We start from the raw sequence: 26,420 nt of genomic DNA, 5'->3' as shown, positions 1-26,420 counted from the left end.
AGAGGGGCAGAGAGAAGGTGGGCTCTGCTCCTGCAGCAGCTCCAAGAGGGCTCCCCCCCCCGCCCTCCCCTGCAGATGGCGCTTTGCCCTTCTAAGAAAGGCTTGGCTCCCCCCCTCCCGCCAAAGACATCCCCTGCATGCTTCTGTGCCTCCTCCCGCCCACCCCACAAGGAAGGGAGGCCTTGGGCAGCCAAAGGACCTCTTATTATTGATCTATTCCTTACATTTCTCTCCTGCCCCATACCAAAAGGTCCCTGGGCAGTTCACAATCACAGGCTTCAGAAGCTGGCCCGATAGGTCTGCTCTTGGGCTCCTAGGGATGGGGGTGGTGGGGCCATTCGGCCGTGGAGATCACTGACTCCCCCTCAGCTGGAGTGCCACGAGAGGGGTGAGCTCCAGCTGTCCTTCCGGTTCCACGGTGCCCTCCGCCATGGGGCCCCTGAAGGATCCAGGTCCTCCTCTTCCCCCCAGGAGGCTTCGGGGTCTTGGCATACACTAGGAGGAGGCGGAGGCGTTCCTGGCACTTGCTAGCCAGGCGGCAGGACAGGATTTGCCTGGGCTTGGACCCGGAGGAGGAGGAGGAGGAGGAAGACCCGGAAGCCACTGCCTGACGGCTGGAACTACCCTCCTCTGCTGGCGCCGAAGCTCCCGCCCTGAGCTGCTTTTGGAACCCAGGCTGGAGCCTCCTCGGGGCTTATCCCTCCTGCGGCCCGGCCCAGGTACCTGGTCCTGCTGGAAGTTCCGGCAGGGGTCTTGCGGCTCCGGAGGCAAGAAGGCGAGTGGCCAGCTGGGAGGGAGGCGAGAGGGGGAGGCTGGTGTCCCAAGAAGCCAGGGGGTCGCTGTGGAGGGGCCACGTGGCAGCAAGGACCATGCCCGCTGGGGACGAAGGGGCCAGCCACAGAGGCCAAAAGGGATTGAAGCTGCAAGACAAATCCAAGGGTGAGTTTGTGGAGGGAGACCGGCCTGCCCTCCTGCCTGCCTGCCTTCCCCACAGAGATGATTGCCTTGCCAAGCTGCAGACCAACACTGTGGAGCCCCGGTGGGAGGCAGGCTGCGTGTCCGTGGCTGGAGGGCAGGCACAGCCCTTCCAGCTCTCACTGCCGATTCCACAGACAGGCAGCAGCCGGGATTGAGTCCCAGACGGGACGCCCTGCCAGCCCTCCCTCCGGCTTCCTGGCATCTGCAGGTCTGATCGGCAGCAGCCCCTCTATTCCCTCCTGCAAGTCAGGGGCGCAAATGCTGAAGAGTGCAGCAGGCCCCAGAACCCAGCCACCCCCCACCCCATGGGGCTCCACTCTGTACCTCCCTCCAGCCTGCCCTGGAGCCTTGGGTGGGGGCTGACTGGGCCCGTTCCTTCGAGCAGCTGTGAATCCAGCACCGAGAGTGGACCGAGAGGCCCCTCCTGGCCTGACGGATCTCAGCACCGGGAGGGCCCCTATCCCTCCCTCCGATTCCACCTCTCTCCTCAGCACTGAAATGAGCTCCGGAGGAGAACAACGACGAGGGCGGGTGTGTGGCGGGCCTTCCGTGGGCGGTGGAGGCCACAGCTGCAGGCGGCAGGTGGAGGCTGCTGCCCCTGCTTGCCCTCCAAGAGGGGGCACAATGTCGCCTGCTGTGGGGGGGGGGTCTGCGTGGCTGGAAGGCCACGCAGTGGGGGGGGCTCCCAGTGGGGCTCCCAGAAGCCCCTCCAGCAGCCCCTTGGCCCTTCACACCCGCTCTAGCCGAGGGACCGTCAGCACACCAGAGAAGGGCATCAACATGCCATACCTGTCAACAAGGAAAGGGGTCTGGCGGCCCAGGGTCCTCGGCTGGCTTCTCACAAATGTAGTGATAGGATTCTCTGCTAGCTTGTCCTGACAGACGCCCATTAATCAGTGCACCGTAGGTAGAGTGATAGCTAGAGGAAAGCGTCCTGGAAGATTCAAAAAAGAAGAACTGATGAAGGAATCCAAAAGTTCAAAAGTCACCACTCAGCCACTCCCCACCGACACCACCATAGAATGTACAACGCCCACATTTGGGAGGACTCAGATTTCCAGAGCTGGTCGTATCTGCAGGGGGCCAGCTGGCCTGTGGGGCTGGGAGAGACCCCAACCTCCCGTGGTGGCCTGGCAGAGACACCCGCCCCAACCCCCTCCGCTGCCCCCCCACCCCCGGCCAAGCCTCACACAGGTTCCGGCCCCACCCCACCCCACCTTCTTAAAAGGCAAAGGACAGAGCAGGCTCTGCCTTTTCAAAAGGCAAGGAGGGGCAAAGTCAGGGCACCTTGGGGGTGGGGGCAGGTGGGTGGGGAAGCGATTGAGCAGCAGGCCAGGAAAAACCAGCCGGAAGAGACGGGCACCCTCTGTCTGTCTGACGTGGGGTGGGCTGGGTCTATGGTGGCCGTGGGGTGTGCGTTTGTGTGTGTGTGTACGCTTAACCCTGCCCCGCTGATTCCCCCCTTCAGTCCCCTCCCTCAAGCCACTTTTCTCTGCGATGCATCTCGGTCTCACCCTTGCCTTGCATACAGACACTCGCATGCACCCCTGGAACCATGGGGTGGGGGGATGTAGCTGGGCCAAGGGGCTGCCGCCGCGGAAAAGGAGGGGTTCCTGCCTGGCGGCTGCTTCACTACAAATCAAGCCCCCCCGCCCCGCCCCCCCCCATGACTAGGCCTGAGGCAGAGCTGGTGAAAGAACTGGCAAATTGTTGCAATGGCCTGGCAAAGCCGACAGCCGAGGGACGGGCAGGGAAGGAAGGGCCACGCTTCTATTTTCTGCCAGCCCAGAGATGATCCCAGTTGACTTCCGTGATGTCAGGACTGCTGGGAGAAGGACCCTTCCCAGTGCATGGCAGAAGCTGGGAGGGGGAGGAGAGAGAAAGGCCTCCCCCCCCCCACGCCCCACTGCTGCCACTGGGTCAGCAGCTCCCAGTGTGCTCTCCTTCTCTAGAAGTTGAAGACTGAGGTGGGGTGTGTGGATGGGCTGAGCTGATGCTAGTGCCCAGAGATGCAGCCCAATGTGGATGCAAGGTGGGATCCGGATCTGCACCGATTCTGCCTTGGGACTCACCAAGGCAGAATTTGCGAGTCCCCAAGCGAGCATGCTTGGCCGCTCAGGCTCCATCCTTAGCACTTGCAGGTCAAGCCACTCAGGTGGCCAGACTGGGGGCGGGGAGCTTATTTCTTCTACCAAAGGGGAAACCAGCAGTTGGTTGGTTTCTCCCACGCTTGGAGCGCCATTGCTAGTCAGAGTAGTCGAGACGGTCCTGGGCTAGAGGGCCTGATCAGGGTCTGGGTCAGCACAAGGAGGCAGAAACCTCGAACACCAAAAGGACTGCAGGACAAGACTGTGGACTCTCGTGGTGGCTGCTGGTGAGAGGAGGAGCTGGGGCCATCATCCCTCTGCGCTCCACCCGTAAATCTGATTCTTCTCTTCTCCACTTTTCCACTTACCCTTCATAGCCTGAGCCATCAACCCAAACCCACTTCCTTGAAGAACTTATTTTATACAGTCCAATCCAGTATCCATTTGATGGCTCTAGGATCTAGGATCAAAAAGAAAATACGGAACTGGATAAGCATCAGTTTGGGAGGTTTGCCATATGGATCGCCTGCTGGAATGTTCAAACTATGCCTGCCCTTACCACGGGGTGGGGGGTAAGACAACTCCCTCCCAATGGATCTGTACTTACTCAGGGTGGGATCCAGTAGGGTTGTTCACATGACTGTTAATGGGGTAGGACCAATGACCTATCCAGCTGTAGGAGCTGTGAGCACTCCCCATTTTCAGTCGTGTGAGCAAAAAACAAGGCACAGGGGTGGAAATGAGATTGGGGGGGGGGCTGGGTAGGTGGTCTATCCAGAATAAGGCATAAGAAAGGTCCTAAAACAACCCAGATCTTAAAAGCACAACCCACCACAGTAGGACAGCCTGTCCTCCTCCCTTGTTAAGATCTTGGGTACCAGAGCTGGGTAGGATGCAGCCGCCCTCCCCAGCTCCTCTCTCACAGACAATCACTGCCCCTCCTCCCCACTGGGTTTTTGCAAAAAGAAGACTGAAATTGGGAGCATGCAAAGCTCCCAAAGTGGGGTAGGGCACTTGTCTCACCCCATTAATGGTCGTGTGAACAGCCTTTCTGGTTGATGAGAGTCGTGTGAGTTAAGGACTTATGACCAGATGGCAGAGGGGTTTTCTAGGAATTGAACAGTATTTCTGATGGCTGGAAGTTTAGCAGAGGCTGCTTGGTTTCTGGGTGGAGAAGTTTGTTGGGCGTTCCAAAGGACTGGGGAGTGGTAACAATAGTTCCAATCTATAAAAAGGGTGAAATAAAATTATCTTGAAAATTACCAACCTATTAGTCTCCTAAGTATAGTGAGTAAGATGTATGCTAGGCACTTGTGTGAGTGATTAGTGGATTGGATGGACTCTGAAAATATTCTTGCTGACTTAGACACATTCAGGTTTGTGCCTCACGGCTAGACCGTATGTGGGCAGTACTGCAAGTTTCAGAGCGGAGAGCTGGTCTGGTGGGAGCAAGCAGGACTGGTCCCCTTAGCTTAGCAGGGTCTGCGCCCTGGTTGCATGTGAAAGGGAGACTAGAAGTGTGAGCGCTGCAAGAGATTCGCCTCAGGGGATGGAGCCACCGCTCTGGGAAGAGCAGAAGGTTCCAAGTTCCTACGTTTTTGTTAGCAACCATGCAAGCACTCCAGCTCACCCATCTTGGCTCAGAGGCTTCTGGCATTGGTACACAAACACCTATATGCCGACTGTCCCTTACTGTCATTTGACTTTCCCTGCTGTTCCTTTCTTTTTCATCTCAACATCTTAGCATAGTTTCACAAACTGGCATCCTCACGGACTTGTGCTTTTTCTTCCTCCTCTGTTCTTTTCTGCTTCAGGCAAGGGCAGGTTGGATGTTCCAGCACAGAAAAACTCCCTCGTACAGAAAACTAGCACTTGAGGGAGAAGAGCTCAGCCTAGAATGGGAAGGGGTCCTCTAGGCCATCCTGTCCAGCCCCCGCTTGATGCAGGGAATCCAGAGCTAGCTCATCCCCCCTGGAGATGCCTGTCAAGCCTCTGCCTGAAGAGGTCCAGCAGCGAGCAAGGGAGACCCCGCCTCTCTCCGAAGCACTTTGTTCCATTGTCAAGCTAAGAAGTTTCTCTGTACGGTCAACTGAAATCTACCCGGCTTATTTTTCTGTGTTATTTTTTCTGCGACGAGAACTTTCCTTGATAAGTGATATATAAACCTTTGCAGTTGTGCCCTTCTGTAACTTATGCCTACAGGTCTGCTGCTCCTTCTTCTGTGTGAATGCCCCTCAGATGCTTGCAGACCATGATCATTCCTCCCGTAGGCTTTCCTTCTCCAGGCAAGGCATGACCAGCTCCCACAACCTTTTCCAGAGCCCTCAACAGCCCTCTCAGCACTCTAAAGTCAAGTGGCTTGTCCTGGGAGTTATCCAGACATGGCTTCATGGTTATCGGAGTTATTCAGTTATCCAGACATGGCTTCATGGTTATCGGAGTTATTCAGTTATCCAGACATGGCTTCATGGTTAGACATGGTTATTGCAAGAGTGAATCTGCTTCGCAGCAGATTCGGAGCTGTTTAATTCACAGCATTAAATGGACCGTTCGCATTTCCTCAGCTCCTCTCTGTATTCCCTGCTGATCTTTCTCTGTGTGCGTTCCCACAGCTTGCTCCGGGTTTTTTCTTCCACCAATCACATTCCAGAGGAGGAGTCATGAGATGCCTCCCTTCATTATTACTTTTTAGCCTACTTTCCAGGAGGCTTATGAGATCACCCGGCTTTCTCTGTGTGTGTGTGTGTGTGTGTGTGTGTGTATGTCCGTGTCCCCCTCCCCCATCAACTTTGCAACGCCTGGACCAATTTGAACCAAATTGGGTACTGTTGTAGGGACACATTGGGACACCTCAACGGCATAGTTTGTGATAGTGTCATCCACTCTGATCCAAGATGGAGGACACGTAAACTTTTGAGGCGCAGGTGGGCTAACTTGTGAACCACCTAACCGATTTGAACCAAATTTGCTAGAGCTGTAGAGACACATAAGAATGCCCAAATAGCGTGGTGTGCGATGATGTCATCCACTCCAATTCAAAATGGTGGCCGCATGAACATCTGAGGCACAAGCGGGCTAATTTGTTGACTGCCTAACCAATTTAAACCAAATTAGTTTCAGTTGCAGTGAGTGAAACACAGGGACACCTCAACGGCATAGTCTGATAGTCTGTGATGATGTCATCCACAACGATAGAAGATGGCAGACGCGTAAACTTTTGAGGCGCAAGTAAGCTAACGTGAACCGCTTAACTGATTTGAGCCAAAATTGCTGCAGCTGTAGGGACACATAGGAACACCTCATTGGCGTAGTTTGTGATGATGTCCACCCCAATTCAAGATGGTGGACACATAACCTTTTGAGGCGCAAGTGAGCTAACTTGTGAACCGCTTAACCAATTTGAACCGAATTTGGTACAGCTATAGGGACACATAAGGAGACATCAATGGTGTAGTTTGTGTTGATGTCATCCACCCCAGTCCAAGATGGTTGTCGCGTGAATGTCTGAGGTGCAAGCCAGCTAATTTGTGGACTGTCTAACCCATTTGAGCCAAATTGGGTACAGTTGCAGTGAGTGACACACAGGGACACCTCAATAGCATAGTTTGTGATGATGTCATCCACACCGATTCAAGATGGCGGACATGTAAACCTTTGAAGCGGAAGTGGGTCAACTTGTGAACTGCTTCACCTATTTGAACCCAATTTGCTGCAGCTGTAGAGACACATAGGGACACCTCAATGGCGTAGTTTGTGATGATGTTATCCACCCCAATCCAAAATAGTGGACATGTGAACATTTAAGGCACAAGTGCACTAACTTGAGGACTGTCTAAGCCAGGGATTCTCAACGTGTGGGTCCCCAGATGTAATTGGACTTCAACTCCCATAATTCCTACCAAAGGCCACTGGGGCTGGGGATTATGGGAGCTGAAGTCCAATCACATCTGGGGACCCACACGTTGAGAAACCGTGGTCTAAGCGATTAGAACCAAATTAGGTACAGTTGTAGTGAGTGACACACAGGGACACCTCAGTGGTGTAGTTTGTAATGATGTCATCCACCCCGATCCAAGATGGCGGATGCATGAACATTCAAGGTGCAAGAAATCTAACTTGTGGACCTTGATTTACACCAAATTTAGTCCAGATGTAGAGACAGTGAAAGGAAAGTAGGCTGATTAGTTCTTACTAGAACAACTTGTGTGTGTGTTTTTTTTAGTTTGACAGCCAGCCGGTGTTCCGCAAGACTGACTAGTCAAAACAACAGAACGCTTAACCCGAACCTCCTGAATCTGACCCAGATCTTTGCTGATTTTTATAATGAACTTGCCTGTGTGACTGCCTTCATCACCTCATGGCCTCCCACCCCACCCCAGACCATTTAAGAGGCCATGGAAGTTTAAAGTAGAAATCATTGCTTTCTCTCTGTGATGAAGAAAAATGCGGCCTCATAGAATCAGCTCAGACACAAAGGGCTCAGGGGACATCGAACCTGTAGTCTCCATTGTTAAGCACCCAGGCATCCTCCAACAACATCTGCATATGTAAAGCCTATGTTCCTATGGTGACCAAGCTTCAATAAGAGGAAACCTTATAGGAAGACCCACATTTTGCATTCCTTTTTAACTTGGGAATTTCTACCTCCCCCTCCCCTTCTGGACTCCCTCTACAGACTTTCACCAAGCGGCCACATCCCTGCCCCCCCGGCCCTAACCCTAACCCAGCACTCGAAATTGCAAATCACTCAGAGAGCAGACCATACCAGACACAGCTGTCAAACTCCCCTTCATGCTGACACTTGGCATTCTGGAAATCTACCCAGCAAACTTTTTAAAAAACAAAACAAAACATGAAAGTGCAAGTTTGGAAAAAAGCCGAATTATTGGCCATGGCCCCTCCACACATCACAGATAAGCATCGGGGTTAACCATAAGCCTCTGGTTCCTCCCACAAAAAAAGCTCCTGAAAATAGAGGATTTTTTTACACTGGACATAATTCAGGCTAAACCAGAATGTGCAGCCATAATTCAGGGGGAAACAGAGTTGTGTCTGAACTGGTCCCTGATAGCCTGCAGTGACTTTGGGGTAAATCCAGCTGATATGTGGACTCGCACCCTCCATTCCAGGGGAGATTCAAACTAACAGCCATGTGTGTAAAAGTTCCTGGGCTGGTGGAACTGGAGACCATGCCAGCTCCAGGTGTCTCCTTCTGGCTCACAGGGCTTGCCTGCAGAATCCCCCAGCCCCCTGCCCCCTACAGCTGCCATTACCTCTGCATCCTTTCCTCCAACAGCATCCCAAGGCTTTTTTACAATAAGCAGCTGAGCAGATTTCTCATGACAGGCCCAACGGCTGTTGGCCCAAGTCTCCTTTTCTTGCGAGATCCACAGGCATTTCCACCTGAAGAGCTTCCATCCACAGGGGCAGCAGCCTGGAGGAGGAGACAAGACAGGGGCAAGAGAGAGGAGGGGGTCAGTCCCTCCCTGGATGCTGCCATCTGCCTCCGCCTGGCTCAGGGTGAGTCCCACCCCAGGAGCTGGAGGATCCGATTCCAGTCTCCGTCAATGGGGGAGTGGAGCCCCTACGAGAGTCCGGAGAGGCAGGAAATGCCGGCAAAAGGGGGTCCGTGCAAGGGCCAGGCCGGGCTTCTTCACAGGGTTCCACACGTGACGGGACAACGACTGCCGCCCCAAACCCCTGCGTCTTCCTAGGGAAAGAGGCACTTTAAAAAACAAACAAACAACCCTTTCTTTCCTATGCCTTTTGGAGTCTGGCGAGGAATGTGAACCACGGAAGGACCAGCGAATGGCCTGAGGGTGTGTAACGCTGCTGCTACTGCTGCCACTGCCTTGTGAAAGCCACACTTGTGGAGGCTGTGAGAGGAGATCTTAGGAAGGCAGCCGTCATATCCCCCCGCCCCCGCCCCCGCCCCCGCCCTGTCTTCTCTTCTTGGGCTAAACATAGCCAGCAGCTCCTTCAAGAGCTCCATCTAGGACTTGATTTCCAGGCGCCTCACCAATGCCCTCCTCTGGACCCATTTATCAGCGTCCCTCTTAACATGTGGGGCCCCACAACTGGGCCCAGAATTCCCAGTGAAGTCTGAGCAGAAGAGAGGGGCAGGGTGACTTCTTGGGATCCAGCCGTGATGTTTCTGTTCCGGCAGCCCCAGACTGCCTTGGCTTTTTTAGTGACCGGTTCATAAATAAATAAGTTGTACTAAGAAAAGCGGCAGGGGAGCTCTGGAAGGAAGGAAGGCCACAGTGCCAAGCTCTGGGCGGGAGGGAGGGAGGGAGGGAAGAAGGCCAAAGCTGGAAGGCAAAAGGAACTCCTAGCCTGGGCCAAGGAGGTTGAGTCCGGGTCGGCCGTTGGGGGAGCTCTTCTGCCTTGCATATCACAAGGTCATATCGGTCATCCTGGCTTGCAGGCAAACTGTGGTCTGAGCAGGGTAGTTTGCCCAATGCAGATGCAGCAAGTCAGAGTCAAAGTCAAAGCAGAAGTCATTTCAGAAATCCTGGCATGTGAGCGGAGGGAGGCTGGGAAAGACCTGCTCGGTCTGGGACCCTGAAGAGCCAGGACTCCGCTAGATGACGTGGTGTAGGCAGCTCCCCGTGAGCCAGATGTGGGTCCTGGCACTGCTCCTGCGTCTGGTGCCATCTGAGCTGTCGTCAATGCTGCGCAGGATACCTTCTAGGCAACCGAGATGTGTTTGGTGTGTTCCTTCCCCTATAGGCCAAATTTTGCCAGAGCCAGCATGCAGAGTGTATGCAGTGTATGCGTGTGTGTGTGTGTGTGTGTGTAGTCAGTCGATGGATGAAAGGTACCCAAAGACAATTAACACTGAGAAGGCTGAAGAGGAGACAGAGAAGTAAACAAGAAAAGGACAGGGGGAAGCGGTCTTGATGAAAAGGGTTCGAGGGAAAGAGGTCTGTATGTCCATCTATCTCTTGATTTCTCCTAGGCGTACCCGTCGCTAATCCCATGCATGGCAGCTCTCGCAAGAGTTCGTGAGCAGCTGCCAGACTAGCGATGGGTGCGGAGAGAGAAAATGGTGGCTGCCGCTGGGCGGGCGGGAAGGAAAGCGCCCGCCGCCAGGCCGGCCAGTGGGGAGGGAGGGAGGGAGGGAGAGTGCCCACCACTGGGCCAGTGGGCGGAGGAGGAGAGCACACGGCTCCTTCCCGTGGGGAAGGAGAGCGCCTGCTGCTGGGCTGGCAGGCGGGGAAGGAGAGCGGCCACCCCGGGCCAGCTGGCCATCAGGGGACAGGATGAACGAGGGGTGCAGATGCTCTGTGCCAGGTCAGCGGGTTGAACATAATGTGTGAACAGAGCTCCAGCCACATTCAAAACTGGACATCCCCAGCCCTAGACCTCCAACTGATCCTGTAATCTGCCTGTCATTCTCAAGGTGCACCTCATTAAAGGCCTCCTTCCAATCAAAGACACTTCTCCCCTGCCCCCCCCCCCACCGAAGGAAGTGAGGCGGGGTCGATACATCCAAAGCCGCACGCGAATAAAAATCCCCTTGGCAGCCGCCAGAGCTGGACGTGGCACCCACAACCTGCCATGTTTCCATAAAACGGGAGAGAAGGTGGGCTGGTCCTCATGGCCGATGGCTGGGCAGGGGGAGCATCCAGCCAGGCTCTATGCCCCATGCAGGGCCCCCCCCCCGCAAGAAACGGGTGTGTTGGCAAAACTGGCGGGGGGGAGGGAGTGACCGCCTGCCATCCAGCTGGGCTGGCCTGCTGGCCTGCTGGCCTGGGCTGGCCTTCTGGCCTGCCATCCAGCTGGGCTGGATGGCAGCGGCCAAACCGCATTGTGTCCCCAGCACTGTAGTGTGTGTGTGGGGGGGGGGAGAAGCATGTCCTGCTCCGCCCCACCCTGACCCCCACCATCCCCCTTGATGTTTGCTGACACACCACCACCATGTCTCTGGAGGTGCAGGTGGGCTGGATGCTCTTCCTGCCCTGGGTCTGTGCAACTTTAAAGAACCTGGAGGAAGAGCTGTGGGAGGAGAGGGCAAGATTTGTCCACATTTCACCGCCGGAGGTAGTGACTGCTGCCGAGTGCCCCAAAGTGTGGAGCCAGTTGGGTCCATTCACACCAAAGCGAGAGGCAGGAAGCCAATGCGGAGTGAGGGGAGCTCTCCCAGCAGCAGCACAGCCCCACCGGACGTACCTCTCTGCTGGCAAGATGTGGCCTGTTGCCACTTGGCCTCCGTCTCGTTCAGCCTCCGTCCCGTCTCCTGCCTCTGCTGCTGCACCTGAGCCACTGCCTCCAGTTGTTCTTCCAGCCGCCTCCGGGTCCGGTTCCCGGCCTCCCAGCTCTCCCAAAGGGCCGCCCTGGTGGAGCTGAGTCTCATCTCGGCCTCCCGCAGCAGCTGCTGGGATCGCTCCAGGCCCCCCTCCTGGGCCCCGATTCTCTGGGCCTGGGCCTTGCGCTCCCTTTCATGGGCCCGGGATGCCTGCTGGAGCTGACGGGAGACCTGCCAGTCTGTCGGGCACAGGCAGGAGCAGGATGAGGCCAAGGCTCTCCCAGCTGGGACTCAGGGCCATCAGACCCGCTTCGGACTGCGGGGAGGGGCAGGCGAGATGGCCCAGGGAGGCCGAGGGGGCCAGGTCTTCCGGGTGAGGGGCCACAGCCTGGCATTCAAGCCCCTCCGCGTCCTGCTCCCTGACCCCTCCCTGAGCCAGGGGAGGTGGCAGGCCCAGCAGCAAGAGGGGCCACTCCCCCCCCACCCGGGGTGGGCCTCTGCTACTCACATCGGACCCCGAAGCCTATGCTGGTGGCCAGGAGAAAGAGGCAGGCGCCCAAGACTGCCGCCAGGGCCGCGTACCCGGCTCGCCGGTGCGACGCTGGGAAAGAAACACACCGCGGTTAGTTGGGAAAGGGCTGATGGGATGGTTGCCCCCCCCCCCTTGCCAAAAGCACCCTCATTCTAGATGGGAAATGAATGTTTCTGGATGGAGTAAAGCACCCCAAATGGCGGGGCTGGGATTGGGAAGGGATATAGGAGGCATTGAAGCCACCCCGCCCCACCCCCACGCTGCCTTTCACAGCCTGGTGTGTTGACTTGTGCCCATGTGTGTACACTGTGGGGGAGAGAGGGGAGGTCTGGGGTCATTTTGGCTGGGGGTGATGTTGGTAATCGGGGAGCTGCGACCTTGGAGGACCCAAAGCTGGGAAGCCCCCCTGCACGGTAGGGCATTCGTGCACTGGGGAAGGGGGCCAAATCTCTCCAGAAATGGAAGGCTCCTTCTTCACAGGGATGAGCTGTCGGTGACTGACCAGGAGAGGGATCTTGGGGTCATGGTGGACAGCTTGTTGGAAGTGTCAACTCAATGTGTGGCTGCTGTGAAAAAGGCCAATTCCATGCTAGGGATCATTAGGAAGGGGACTGGAAATAAAACGGCTAATATTATAATGCCCTTATACAAATCAATGGTGCAGCCACATCTGGAGTACTGCGTACAGTTCTGGTCACCGTATCTTAAGAAGCAGATTGTAGAACTAGAAAAGATGCAGAAGAGGGCAGCCAAGATGATCAGGGGCCTAGAGCACCTTCCTTATGAGGCTAGGCTACAACACTTGGGGCTTTTTAGTTTAGAAAAAAGACGACTGCAGGGAGACATGATAGAGGTCTATAAAGCCATGCATGGTGTGGAGAAAGTGGAGAGGGAAATTCTTCTCCCTTTCCCATAACACTAGAACCAGGTGTCATCCCATGAAACTGATTGCCGGGAAATCTAGGACCAACAAACGGAAGTACTTTTTCACACAACACATCATCCACTTGTGGAATTCTCTGCCACAAGATGTGGTGACAGCCAACAACCTGGATGGCTTTAAGAGGGGTTTGGATAACTTCATGGAGGAGAGGTCTATCAATGGCTACTAGTCGGAGGGCTGTAGGTCACCTCCAGCCTCAAAAGTACCAAAGGTACCTCTGAGTACCAGTTGCAGGGGAGTAACAGCAGGAGAGAGGGCATGCCCTCAACTCCTGCCTGTGGCTTCCAGCGGCATCTGGTGGGCCACTATGTGAAACAGGATATGATGGACTAGATGGGCCTCCTTGGGCCTGATCCTGCAGGGCTGTTCTGATGGGCTTTTGAGTCAGTATGCACCCCTCCCCCTGGCCCCGCCATTCCATGGTCCATGTCTGGGGGGGATCTGGAATCGTCTCCCAGATTCCTGTTCACCAAAGTTCACAGTTGCCCAGTGTGAATATTTGTGAAAGGTTGTGGGAGGATGACCATGTTTTGAAATGAAAGCAACAAAGAGTGACTAGTTTCTGGTTGGCCTGCAAGGTATACAGCAAGGCAAAGAGGCTTCCAGGGACATAAGCCCCCCCCCCCCCCAGCCAAGCAGGAGCCAACTCCGGAATAAAGCCTTCGCTTTCCACGCACTCCACGCCTGCTGCAGACAACAAGCCCTGTCAGGAAGGCAGGGCTCCTCCCGCAGCGGGGTGGGTGGGAGCTCTCCCGCACATGACCTTGAGTGCCGCATGGATGCCTGTTGGACCCCAGTTCCTGTTGCAGAGATGGGATTCCAGTGACCCCAATCCGAGCAGCACGTGTGTGAGAAGAAGCAAGTCCATTAAGAGTTACCTGAGACGGACATTTAAGGTCCCAAAACTTGTAAAGGTTTACTCAGGAAGTTACGACCTTGGTTAGAAAAGCTGGTGTCCCTGAGCTTTCTAGAGGAAAAGACTGTGTCATCGAATCGGTATCAACTCCTGGCGACCACAGAGCCTTCCTCCTACACAATATGAGATGACAGGATTTGAACTCACAGCCTCTTGCTCCCTAGGCAAGCTGCTTCTCCACTGCACCACCACAGCTGGTAGAATAAGGAAGGAGGGAGGTAAAAATGTGACAAGCAGGTACAAAGAGGGAGGGGCGTAAGTGCCTCTGTCCACCAATCAGAGGAAGCCGGAGACAAGGAGAGTGGGGAAACCAAGAACATGAGAACAGCCCTGCTGGATCAGGCCCAAGGAGGCCCATCTAGTCCATCATATCCTGTTTCGCACAGTGGCCCACCTGATGCCGCTGGAAGCCACAGGCAGGAGTTGGGGGCATGCCCTCCCTCCTGCTGTTGCTCCCCTGCAGCTGGTACTCAGAGGCATCCTGCCTTGGAGGCTGGAGGTGGCCTATAGCCCTCTGACTAGTTGCCGTGGAAAGACCTCTCCTCCATGAAGTTATCCAAACCAAGCCATAGCAATAGCAATAGCACTTACATTTATATACCGCTCTATAGCTGGAAGCTCTCTAAGCGGTTTACAATGATTTAGCATATTGCCCCCCAACATTCTGGGTACTCATTTTACCGACCTCGGAAGGATGGAAGGCTGAGTCAACCTTGAGCCCCTGGTCAGGATCGAACTTGTAACCTTCTGGTTACAGGGCGGCAGTTTTACCACTGCGCCACCAGGGGCTCATAGTGGGCTCACAGCCCCACCAGGGCTCACAGCCAACAAAGCATCCAGGTTGTTGGCTGTCACCACATCTTGTGGCAGAGAATTCCACAAGTTGATTATGTGTTGTGTGAAAAAGTACTTCCGTTTGCTGGTCCTAAATTTCCTGGCAGTGTGCATGGTTTATCCTCGCAACAGCCCTGTGAGGTAGGTTAGGCTAAGAGATAAGTGACTGGCCCAGAGTCCCCCAGTGAGTTTCATGGTCAAATGGAGATTTGAATTTGGGTAGGGAGTCCTAGAAGTGGGTGATTCAATCATTAGGAACTTGGCAAGATGGGTCTGTGAGGGGCATGCCAACCGCTGGCGATCCAGCTCCCAATGGCATCGACCTTTTGCACCAGTAGCCCGACAGACCACTAGGGGGGCATTGGGGGTAGAGACAGAGAGTTAGGGTCTCCTTCTCTTTCCTGTGTATCTCTGCCTCTATGAGTCACTCAGAACTTCCTAAGAGTGACGACTCCGACTCCTCCTCCTCTTCCTCCCCGCCTCAAATGCTTCTAGTGCTCTCAGTGCTCTCAGAGCACCATGTAGCCAGCTGTTAGATAGAAGTCTTTTTCTCTCATCATGGACTTCTGAATAAAGTAGATCAGTTTCACCGGACATGACCCTCCATGCTTATCATTGACAAGCTGTTGCCCCTGAGACCCTGTCAACTTCTGCTGTCCTGGGAGTGAGTGAGTGAGCTCCTGAAATACTCTGCTATATGAGTAATTGCCCCCGACACCAACCCACATGGTGAGCGGCCTGCCTGGGGTGACGGCCATGGGCATTCTGCATTCTGCCTGGAGTGACACAACCCGCCCTCTGTCCAGCCTGGCTTCTATTATCCGGCCGTTGGAGGGGGCTTGGTCGAGATCATGCGGGCTCCTCTGCAGGGGGGGCGCGATGCCTCCTCGTCTCCTTTCCAAGAGGCCTGCGCTGGATCGAGTGAGGCCGTTCTAGGCCCGTCTGCAACCTCCCGTGGATGGGGGCAAGGGGACTGAGAGGGTGGGGGCCGCTCTGCTCCAGGCAGTCTGGGAGGAAACGGATGATCCAGACCCATTTCAACCTGGATTTTGGTCAGCCTATGGGGCGGAGACTGCTTTGGTCAGCCTAATGGATGATCTCCCATTGGGAATTGACAAGGGGAGTGTGACTCTCTCGGTCCCTCTGGATCTCTCGGCAGCTTTCGATGCCATGGTATTCTTCTGGATCGCCTGCGAGGGTTAGTTGGGAGTGGGAGGCACTCTTTTACAGTGGCTCCATTCGTACCTCTCAGTCAGATTTCAGACGGTGTCACTTGGAAACTGCTGTTCTTCCAAGCGAGAGCTTTCATATGGAGTCCCCTAAGGCTCCGTTTTCTCTCCAGTGTCTTTTAAGATCTACATGAAACCTCTGGGGGAAATCATCAGAAGATCTGATGCAGGGCACCATTAGCACGCTGATGACACCCAAATCTATTTCTGCACATTCAGTGCTATAAGCACGTGACATTTCAGAGCCTTCTGGCCAGCCAGTTTGGGAGTCATTAATAGTTCTGAGTTTCCCATTGATCCCTATGGGGAAATTAGGATTGACGTTGGGAATTCCTTCCCGGCATGTAGCATGCTTATTGCTCAATTTTAGATCCGCCCCTGGACTTCTGACTGAGTGACCGCTGTGTGCTGTCAAAAAGGAAGGTTCCACGCCTCTTAGGGTGAAGGCACAGTAGAGCTCTGCACACAGCGGGAGGCTTTCTACGGGGTCCTAATCAGGGGCCCCTCCCTGAGGAAGTGCAGGCAGGCAGCTACCGTGGGCGGCAGAGGGGCGGCCCCTGCGGTGGCCCCACGCAACGGCTAATGCAAGAGGAGACCCCCCCCCGCCTGGTTTTTCTGCTGGCCCTTGGCCGTGCCCTCCTCCTCCTCTCTCCTCCACATCCTCCCAGGGCAGGGAAGGGGGCGCAGCTGGCAGGGAGCTTCCTCGCCCTCCTGCCGCCCCGACTCCCTGGCTCTCAGCCTTGCAAACAGCCGGGGGGCGGGAGGAGGACGGAGGAGGAATGGCTCTATGGCCACGGCCCAAGCAGGGGAAGGGGAAAGGGGACAGAGGAAGCTGCCACCTGCCGGGCCAGACCCTGGGTCCACCTCGCTCAGGAAGGATTGTCTACCCAGACTGGCAGCGGCTTCTCCAAGGCTGCAGCAGGCAGGAGTCTCTCTCGGCCCCGTCTGGAGATGCCGCCAGGGAGGGAACTCGGAACCTCCCGCATGCAAGCCGGCAGGTGCTCTTCCCAGGGCAGCCCCATCCCCGCAGGGGAATATCTCCCAGTGCTCCCACATGCAGTCTCCCGTTCAAATGCAACCAGGGCAGACCCTGCTTAGCAAAGGGGACCAGTCCTGCTGGCTCCCACCAGAGCAGCTCTCCTCCTCCCACGAAAGGGGCCATGGCCTGAGCCCCCCCAGATGAGCCAAGGCCTGGCAAGCAAGCACTCACCTTTTGCAGCACCCCCTGCGCTCCTGGGGGGGCCCTCCTCCTCCTCCTGGGGCCTGGGCAGCTGGATGTTCTCATAGGTGAGGTCCTCTGCAAGAGGAGATGGGGGGGTGAGGCACAAGCAGGGAGGTGGAGGGGAGGCCAGGCGGGGGGTCTGGGCCAGCTGGCTCCATACCTTCTGGGTGGGCCAGAGGGGGCTGGCTCTCCTCCAGGGGGGCCTTCGCAAACCGCAGGTCAGCGTAGGTGATGCCATGGGACATCTTGCGGGTGGCAGGACCTGCTGCCGTGCCTGTGCGGAAGCCCAGAGTGCCTTGGGGTGTCAAAAGGAAGCACCCCTCTCACTGGGAACTGCTACAGAAAAGAGGCAGCTGCATAACTGGAGACAGAAAGCAGAAGTGGAGCTGATGGGGGTTTTCTGCAGCATTTGCCTCATCACCTGACCCCCCAAAGTGAAAGTTTCCGCTCTCCCCCTCCCTGGCATCGCCTCCCCAGGGACAGAAACGCATGCATGGCCCACTCTCTGCACCAGAGCACTGAACGGGGGCGGGGGGGGGCTTCCTCTTTTTCACTCTTCGCCCCTGCCTGAGTTGTAGCTGGAGCAAGCTTGTCTGCCCCAGCCGGCTTCTTTGGGGGGCGAAGGCTCCCTCCGGGGCCAAGCTCCAGGGAAGCCAAGAGCCTGCATGGCTCTGCCTAGCGAGGGGTGTGTGTGTGTGTCTTCCTGCTTCAGTAGCCAAGGGCGCTTCCCCCTAGGAGCAGAGAGGGGGCCTGTCACCAGGAATCCCCCCGCCCGCCAAGAGACTCGTGACTTGGGCAGGTTTCCGCCCCTCGCCTCTCCACACAGCAGCTTTGCTTTGGGGAGCCGTGGGATGAAGACCTGCTTACAGCCGGGTCCACTTTCAGGGCAGCTGCACTTTGGGGATACCACTGGATGGACACCGAGCAATGACGAGCCTGTGCCGGAAACCGACTGACTGCCACACACACCGGCAGGCTTCTGACTTTCGCCCGGCACCCTCTAAGGAGAGCTGGTCCCGTGACAGCAAGCACGGAGCGCTGCTAGCTGGGCCAAGAGGCGCCTTTGAATGGGGTGGTTCTCTTGATTGAGCAGGGGGGGAGCAACTGGCCCCATCCAACCCCAGCACAGCACCCCTCCAGGGACCGTTGCTGGTGTCTCTCTGATGTTTCTTTTTAGTTTGTGAGCCCTTTGGGGACAGGGAGCCATCTATTTATTTTTTATTTCTCTGTGTAAACTTCCCAGAGCCATTTTTGGAAGGGCGGCACAGAAATCAAATAAATAAATGAATTGTCCCCTTTGATAAGCAGGGCCCACCCTGGTTTGCAAATGAATGGGAGACTACATGTGGGGAGCACTGCAAGATGTTGCCCTCAGGTGATGGGGAAGAGAGAGCAGCTGCCGTCTTGCACGCAGAAGGTTCCGGGATTCCCTCCCTGGCAATGTCTCCAAGGCGGGGCTGGGAGAGACTCCTGACTGCAAGGTCGGAGAAGCCGCTGCCAGTCTGGGTAGACAATGCTGAGCTAGATAGAGCAATGGTCTGACTCAGAAGAAGGCAGCTTCCTCTTTTCCCAACTCTGTCTTTACGTGCCCACCCAACCCACAGTCTACAGCCAGGCCCTGAGAGACAGCTGCATGTGTTCCACCTGGCTGGTTGGACGGAGGGGAGGGGAGGGGAGGGCAGGGGGTGCACCCAGCAGCCACTCTGGGCTGGCCCTCGCCTTCTGCTTGACTGGCATGGGGGGCGCAAGGCCTCTGGAAGGGCGCTCTGGTGGGGGGGGCGCCACCAGCTGCGGAGGAGCCTCTTCCAGAGCCAGCCCCTAGGCCACTTGCAGGGGGGCGGGGGCTGCTCTCCGTGGCTCTTGGATCTCGCCACATCTCATGCCAAGGCCAGCACCTTCCGCCGTTGGTGAGGCCTGGCGTGCCCGGAGAGCTCCAGAGGGCTGATCTGGGAGTGCCAGGCCCAGCAGGGGGGGCTCCCCTTGTTCCTGCCTCTCCTTGCAGGGCCCAGCGTGGCCAGCCTGCTCCAGAGCATGCAGCGGCTCCTGGGAAGCCTGGCCAGCGACCCCGTGTCCCACCTGCACGTGCGCCATCTCATCTCGGGCAACCTGGTGCAGGTGGGAGAAACTCGACAGGAGCTGCTGCTTCCGAGTCACCAGCCAGGCCGGTCCCTACGGCGCCCACACGCCCACCGGCGGCGGCCAGGCCCAGCCCTCTTCCCCAGGCCCCCCACCTGCCCCTCCGTTTCGCCAAGAGGAGGCCTCGGCTCCCGCCCTCCCTGCCTGGCCCCGCCTTGAGCCCCCACCCCCTGGCAGAGGTGCAGACACAGCAGGGGGGGCCGGGCCGGGCCAGTGCAAGGGCCTCCCTTGGCTGCTCCGTCTCCCACACTCCGTGGGGAGAAGCCCTCAAATGGCTTGTCATGTTCCTTGTGGCAAGGCCATTCGAACAGGAGGGACCGTCTCCAGCAAGGGAGCCCCCTTCTTCTCACGGGAAGAGCACCGAGCGGCAGTCCGAACAGGCTGGCTCCAGGAAGGTCCCCCCGGACTGGGCCAGTAGCCCACGCTGGGGGGGGGGCCAAGGAGAGCCAGGTAGGACAGCCAAGGCTGCCCCCTGGGAGGAGCGCTGCGGGGGGGGGCAGCTGCAGCCCAAGGAGGACTCCCCCCAGAGCCCATCATGAAGCACCAGAGAACCACCGGGCTGCTTGCAGAGCCTCTGGCCCTGGAGAAGCGGCTTCCTGCTCTGCCTCCGGTGCAGCTGGCTCCTCGTCCCTTGGCGACTGCCTGGGGCGGAAGCCACCTCCAAGCAGGGAGTTGTGTGGGAAGCAGCAGAAGCAGCAGCCGGTGGCACCCTAAAGACGGACACACTCACTGCCGCACAGTCAGTGCCGTCTGCATGGACGGGTGCATGAAGTGTCCTCCGCAGCAGGCAGGCAGGCAGGCGTCAATGCCGGCATAAAGAGAGGGAAAGGGATCCCTGAGGGTCAAAGGCCAGAGGCCTCATCTCCAAGCGCAAAAGTACACAAGAGAAGCAAGGTTGTTTTCGCAACCGCAGCAGCAGCAGCAGCAACTGAAAAACCCACTGAGTGACTTCAGGCCAGTCACTTATTTCTTAGCCTGATCTACCTTGCAGGGTTGTTGTGAAGAGAAAGAGAACCACACACGCCACCCTGACCTCCTTGGGGGAGAGCAGGATAGAAAGGCAAACTGCTAGACAGTCTGCTTCCTGCTGCCTCACCTGGAGTCTCTGACATGCCTGTGCTGAAGAACGGCCACTTCCAGCATGCCGGGGAAGACTGGAGTGTTGCTGTTTCTGATGCCAGAGGGGTGTCCACCATCCCTTCTTTTGAGGGGTGTTTGTCTCATTTGGCAACTGACTGCACTGGCCACACTGGAGGGTCAGCAGGCAAGTCCCTCAGACTAGTGCAGCGGATGTCACTGGGTCCTGTAATGGTGATACTTGAAGGGATCCACTTGTGGAATTCTCTGCCCCAAGATGTGGTGACAGCCAACAGCCTGGATGGCTTTAAGAGGGGTTTGGATGACTTCATGGAGGTCTGTTAATGGCTTCTAGTCGGAGGGCTACAGGCCACCTCCAGCCTCCAAGGCAGGATGCCTCTGAGTCCCAGTTGCAGGGGAGCAACAGCAGGAGGGAGGGCAGGCCCTTTTCAACTCCTGCCTGTAGGCTTCTCAGAGGCATCTGGTGGGCCACTGTGGGAAACAGGATGCTGGACTAGATGGGCCTCCTTGGGCCTGATCCAGCAGGGCTGTTCTTATGAAATGCAGACAAAGTTGGCATTGGAGATTGTGGCAGGGTCTGGTCCTGGTGTGCTGCTGGAAAGCTGCCTTTTGGGGCCCTGGGGGGCTCTCCGCAGGCCAGGACAGAGCTGCTACCTGAGGCCTGTTGGAGAGAAGGGTCCTTGACCACGATGGGCTGGAGATCATGGAGGAGGCACCGGAGTCGCATATCGGCTCAGTGTCTCTCGCTGTCCTTGTGTGTGGAACAGGCAGCATTTTTTGAGACTGACTTCAGCATCCGAGCTAGGAACCTTAATCTGGCCTCAAGTTCCCAGCAGCATTTCTGGGGGAGAGGAGGCACACCATGGCCTCCCCAGGGCTTCCTAGACCGTGTGCAGTAGCGCTTCATCCTAATGAGCCACTGGGGGCACCAAAGGAGGCGCAGCTGCCTCTGCTTCCCAGCAGCAGTTCAATGAGGGGGGGGCTCCTCTCTCTCTCCCTGCCCTGCCCGGAAGCCACACGGCCTGGAGGGTGGCCATCTGGCCGGTAGGCTGTAGTCTCTCTCTCCCCGAGCTATGGATATGAATAAGAATGGGCATTGTAATGAGAAGAATTAAAAGTTCTACACAGAACAGCTCACAACACAATTAAGATCATTGTATGAAAATAAAATATTCAACATCCTCATACATATACCAATAAACTACTAGAAAGGTGTCCCAAAGTGGTGCTCACAAGCGGGCTAAAGTCCTCTTAGAAGGCAGTCAGTCCAGTGCTGGGTTGCCAAGCACTCTGGAGTCCCCTTCAGGTCTTCTCCAGCAGGTCCGACGCGTTTCGCCTGTCCTGTCTGCCTCAGTGGCTTTCGCCATGTACTGTCAGGAGGGCAGGACGCCATGCAGAGGCCCTGGCAATTTCGCAGGAGAAGGCGACGTTTTCAGCTTTTGCGTTTTGACTTTTCAAGTGTTTACAACAAGGAAGAAGAATCCTGCACCACCAAGAGAGCAGGACGATCACCCACCCACCCACCCCGGCCCCTGCCACGGGTAAGCGCTCCGACCAGCCTGGCTCCCCACCCCAGGCGTCTCCTTGGCAGACCAGGGCATGGGCTTGTCACCCAAGGAGCGGCATCGGGGCCCTCTTCCTCCGAAGGACTCCCTTCTCCCCCGGGACCCTCATTCTCTGTGACGGCAGCAGGGCCGGACTCGGGGCACGGAGAGGGCGGGGGAATGTCTGTGGGGAGGGCGCCGGGTGTTGAGCAGAATGAGGGGTGCTGAAGGGTGGGAGTGTTCACTGCTGCCGGGTGAGGCAGGGCGCAGGGGTGCCCCACGGGTGGGGCGCGTCGGGAATATGCCCTGTGGGCCAGTCCCAGCCTGGAGGTCACATCCCAGCCAGCCAGATGCCTCTCTGGTTCTCTCCACTTCTCCAAGAGAACACACTGTTTCCCTGCAGGCCAGGAGCTCCTTGCACTGAGTGTATACTCGGTTTATTTTTATGTATTGCTAAATTTTTATACTGCCTTTCATTAAAATAATCTCAAGGCAGTTTACAAAACAGTTAAAATATAAAAACTACACAACAAGAATTAAAATGGAATATAAAAATACAAATCAAATTAAAAGTTTAAAAAATATGTACAATATAACCATAGGATACAAAGCAGCAGCAAACACGCATTTAAAAAGCCTGGGCGAAAAGCCAAGATTTCACTTGCTTTCTAAAAACTGTGATGGAGACTGGGCAGCAGATGCCCACCAGGAGAGCATTCCAAAGTCTGGGGGCCATGACTGAGAAGGCCCTGCCCCGCATACACAACAGGTGAGCCTCCCTCATTGTCAGCCCACGGAGCAGGGCCCTCCCCGCAATGATCACACCGGGCAGGCAGCAACCCTTGGGAGCAGGCGGTCCCTCAGGCATCCAGGGCCCAAACCATTAAGGGTTTTAAAGGTCAAAACCAGCACCTTGAATTGACCTGGAAACAAGCTGGCAGCCAATGTAGCTCTTTCAGAATGGGTGGAATATGATCCCAGCGGGCAGCACCAGATAACCTCCTAGCTGCCACATTTTTCACTAGCTGCAGCTTCTGAATATTCTTCGGGGGCAGCCCCACATGAAGCGCGTTACAGTAATCCAGCTGACGCGACTAAGGCGTGGGAATCTGCCTTCTCGAGAAAGGGATGCAGCTGGCGCACTAGCCAAAGCTGTGCAAAGGTACCCCTGGCCACCACCTCCACCTGCGCTTCCAAAAGCAGAGCCCCCAAGCAGCACCCTTTCAAGGGGAGTGCAACCCCATCCAGAACCAGTAGAATCACCTCATCCCAATTGGCTCTCCTACTGATTGATCAACAGCACCTCCGTCATGCCCAAATTCAATCTCAGTTGTTTGTTAGCCCACACCCACCCCATCATAAGAGCAGCCCTGCTGGATCAGGCCCAAGGAGGCCCATCCAGTCCAGCGTCCTGGTTCACACAGTGGCCCACCAGATGCCGCCTCTGGGGAGCCCACAGGCAGGAGGGGAGGGCATGTCCTCTCTCTTCCTGCTGTGGCCCCCCTGCCCCTAGGATTCAGAGGACTCTTCTTGCCTCGGAGGCTGGAGGTGGCCCACAGCCACCAGACTAGTAGCCATGGATAGACCTGTCCACCATGAATCTGTCTAAGCCCCTCTTAAAGCCATCGATCCCATGGCAAAGAATTCCATAGATTAATTTTGCGCTGTGTGAAAAAGTACTTCCACTTGTCGGTCCTCAATTTCCCAACCTTCAGTTTCATGGGGTGACCCCTGGTTCTAGTGTTGTGAGAGAGGGAGGAACATTTCTCTCCGTCCACCCTCTCCATTTTTGTCACCCACTCCCTCGGTTTGGAGAGTTTGTGGACTTCACTACCTAAAATAGCTTAGTGTCGTCTGCAAATTTGGCCACCGCTGGTCACCCCAACTTCTAGATTGTTTATGAACAAGTTAAGGAGCACTGGTCCCAGTACCGATCTCTGGAGGACCCCACTTCCTACCTCCTTCCATTGTGCAAACTGTCCATTTATTCCTACTGTTTCCTGTCCTTCAACCAGTTACCCAGCCACACGTGAACCTGTCCCCTTAACCCATGATTGCTAAGTTTACTCAAGAGCCTTTGGTGGGGAACTTTATCAAAAGCCTTCTGGAAGTCCATCACTGCTTACAGCCCCCACCCCCCCTGCATTCAGGACACCCACTGCCTCCCTAGGATCAGGTGACAAGGAGAGAGAGCGCTGAGTGCCATCTGCATATTGCTGACTACTCCGCCCAAGTCCCAGGAAGACCTCTCCCAGCGGTTTCATGTCGCTGTTGAACAGCATGGGGGGCAAAAGCCATTGGCCTGCAGGACCCCACAGGCCAATGGCCAAGGAGCCAGGCAGTGGTTCCCCAGCACCACGTTCTGGACCCTTGCCCCCAAGAAAGGACTGAAGCCACTCCAAAGCAGTGCCTCTAGTCCCCAAGCCTGAGAGGCGGTCCAGAAGGATACCATGGTTGATGGTACTGAACCCCACTGAGAGGTCCTCAAATTCTGCCCAAAAGGGACTAGGAAAGGGATCTTGGGGCCATGCTGGAGAGCATAAAGCAAACAGTGCCCCAGTGTGCAGCAGGTGTGAAAAGGGCAGATTCTGTGCCAGGGATCATCAGGATACTGACTGAAAATAAAACCATTAGTATTGTAATAGGATTATGCTCTTATACAAATCTATGGCGAGCCCACATTTGGAATCCTGTGTACAGGTCTGGTTGCTGCATCTAAAGGATACTGTAGACTGAAAAGGGGGCAGAAAAGACCAACCAGAATAATCCAGGGCTGGACAAACGGCTACAGCGTTTGGGACTTTTTAGTTTAGAAGAAGGCAGCTAATGGGGAGAAGCACTTGAGATGTATAGGATCGTGCATGGAATGGAGAAAATGAGTAAAGAGGTTGTTTGGTCCTCCTCTCACAACACTAGAACCAGGGACCTTCAATAAAGGCGGCAGGAGATTTCTAACACAATGCATACTTAATCTGCGGAATTCTCTGCCACAAGATGTGCTGATGGTCACTAGCTTAGATGGCTTCAAAGGGAGATTAGCCATTAAATCTGTTCATGGCTACTAGTCATTACAGCTATATGCCGCCTACCCGTATGTCTAAATACCCACTGTAGGGGCGCCACAGCAGGATCGGGGCAGCTGCCCGGTCTCACGGGGGTGGGGGGGCCGAGGGCGCTCCTGAGAACAGAAGCCCGAAGCAGTCGATTCCCCCGCGGGCTGAAGCTGCAGCCCCCAAGCAGCAGCAGGTCCTTGGCGGGGGCGCCTCCTGCCAGGCAGGCAAGGGGCCGCCTGGTGCAGCTCGCCCCCTCCCCTGGGCGTCATCCGTCAGGGGCAGCAGCACAGCAGCGCCAGGGGCAGCGAAAGGCGGCCAGCCAGCTCCTCCTCCTCTCTCCTCCTCCGGGAGACGCCGGGCAGGGAGCATCCACAGCCGGGCCTCTGCTGCCCGGCCACAGCTTCCGCCGCCCTCCCCGCTGGCTGGCAGCCCTTGTCTTGTAGGCAGCCCGGCCAAGGGGCGGCTCCACTGGGGGGCGGGGGGGGGGTTGGTGCTGCTGCTGCCGCTGCCGCCCAGCGTTGGCTTAGCCGGGCTAAGCCTGCTGCGGCAGGGTCACCGGACGGGGTGGGGGGGGCGCTGCCCGGCGCCTCTGCCTGCAGCCCTGCCCTCCTCCAGGCCAGCCCCGCAACAGCAGCGCCTCCGCCCCCTCCCACCGCAGTGGCTCCTCGCTCTCTCCCTTCCCCCATGGGCGGCCTGCAGGCTGGCCATTCGTCTGGTAGAGCGGCTCGATTACCGCGCAACTCGACCTGACGAATAGCCAGCCTGCAGGCCGCCCCGTGCGAGAGAGAGCTAGGAGCAACTCCTGGCGCTGGTTCCTTGGGACGAGCTGCTACGGCCCGCCACCCGGGGCAGAGACCTCCGCAGCGGCCGGGAGGGAATCATCTCCCCGGGTGGGTGGGCAGGATTCCGCCGCCCCCGCCGCCGCCGCCGCCGCCCCCTCAAAGCAATCAATCAGAGAGAGAGGAGACAAATGCGCCCCGCCAAAAAGGGAGGGGCTGGCTTCCGTTTGCAAATCAGCACTCTGTCGGCCCGTAGTTCCGACGATCGGATTGGGCAGAGCGGGTCGGCTATGGGCAAGAGGGCGGGCCCTGTCGCGTGGCGGCTCTTCTTAGGCCACGCCCCCTCCCCGGCTCTGAAATAGAAACATAGAGCTAGAGAAACGCTAGAGTCACCCTCCCACGCTGAGCACTAAAGTCTGAGCCGGGGGGGGGGGGGGGGCGGGGAGCGGCTCGAGGGACTTCGAACTTCCCAGCGTGGTGTAGCGCTTAAAGCGTCGGCCCAGGACCGGCAAGGGTCGAGTTCAAGTCTCTCTCCGCCTAACCCACCTCGCAGAGTTGTGATGCGGACACCGTTTGCCATGTACGCCGCTCTGGGCTCCTCCTTGGAGGAAGAAGAGCGGGATGCAACTGCAGAAACAAATCAGTGACGGAGCGGGGCGCCCTTCTCCGAGGCGTGCCGCGTACTACCCCGAAGCCAGCGCTGGGCCCCGGCGCCCGGTTTCCCCGGGAGCTCCCGACGAGAGCACCCTGGGGCCGTCCTTTGCCTGGACCGCTCTAGCCCTTCCTGCCTCTATGGGTCCGCCCGGTCCAGAGTCGCC

At 56.7% G+C, this 26,420-nt stretch overlaps 1 protein-coding gene across 1 annotated transcript; it reads right to left on the bottom strand.

The window, feature by feature from the left end:
* Positions 1–135: 135 nt before the first annotated feature.
* On the bottom strand, positions 136–26,375 carry LOC128347837 (B-cell differentiation antigen CD72-like). The gene is made up of 9 exons (XM_053303011.1): positions 26,149–26,375; positions 17,153–17,353; positions 16,981–17,067; positions 11,825–11,917; positions 11,241–11,555; positions 8,339–8,499; positions 3,434–3,525; positions 1,768–1,912; positions 136–920 (listed from the first exon to the last, which is right to left on the bottom strand). Exons 2-8 carry the CDS (start codon positions 17,235–17,237, stop codon positions 1,771–1,773), a joined length of 975 nt encoding a protein of 324 aa, XP_053158986.1. The 5' UTR covers positions 17,238–17,353; positions 26,149–26,375; the 3' UTR covers positions 136–920; positions 1,768–1,770.
* Between the last annotated feature and the right edge of the window lie 45 nt (positions 26,376–26,420).

The sequence above is a fragment of the Hemicordylus capensis genome, chromosome 2 (assembly GCF_027244095.1).
Source record: "Hemicordylus capensis ecotype Gifberg chromosome 2, rHemCap1.1.pri, whole genome shotgun sequence".
Lineage (NCBI taxonomy): Eukaryota > Metazoa > Chordata > Lepidosauria > Squamata > Cordylidae > Hemicordylus > Hemicordylus capensis.
The sequence above is the reverse complement of the archived record's forward strand: the minus strand, read 5'-3'. Positions and strand labels throughout refer to the sequence as shown.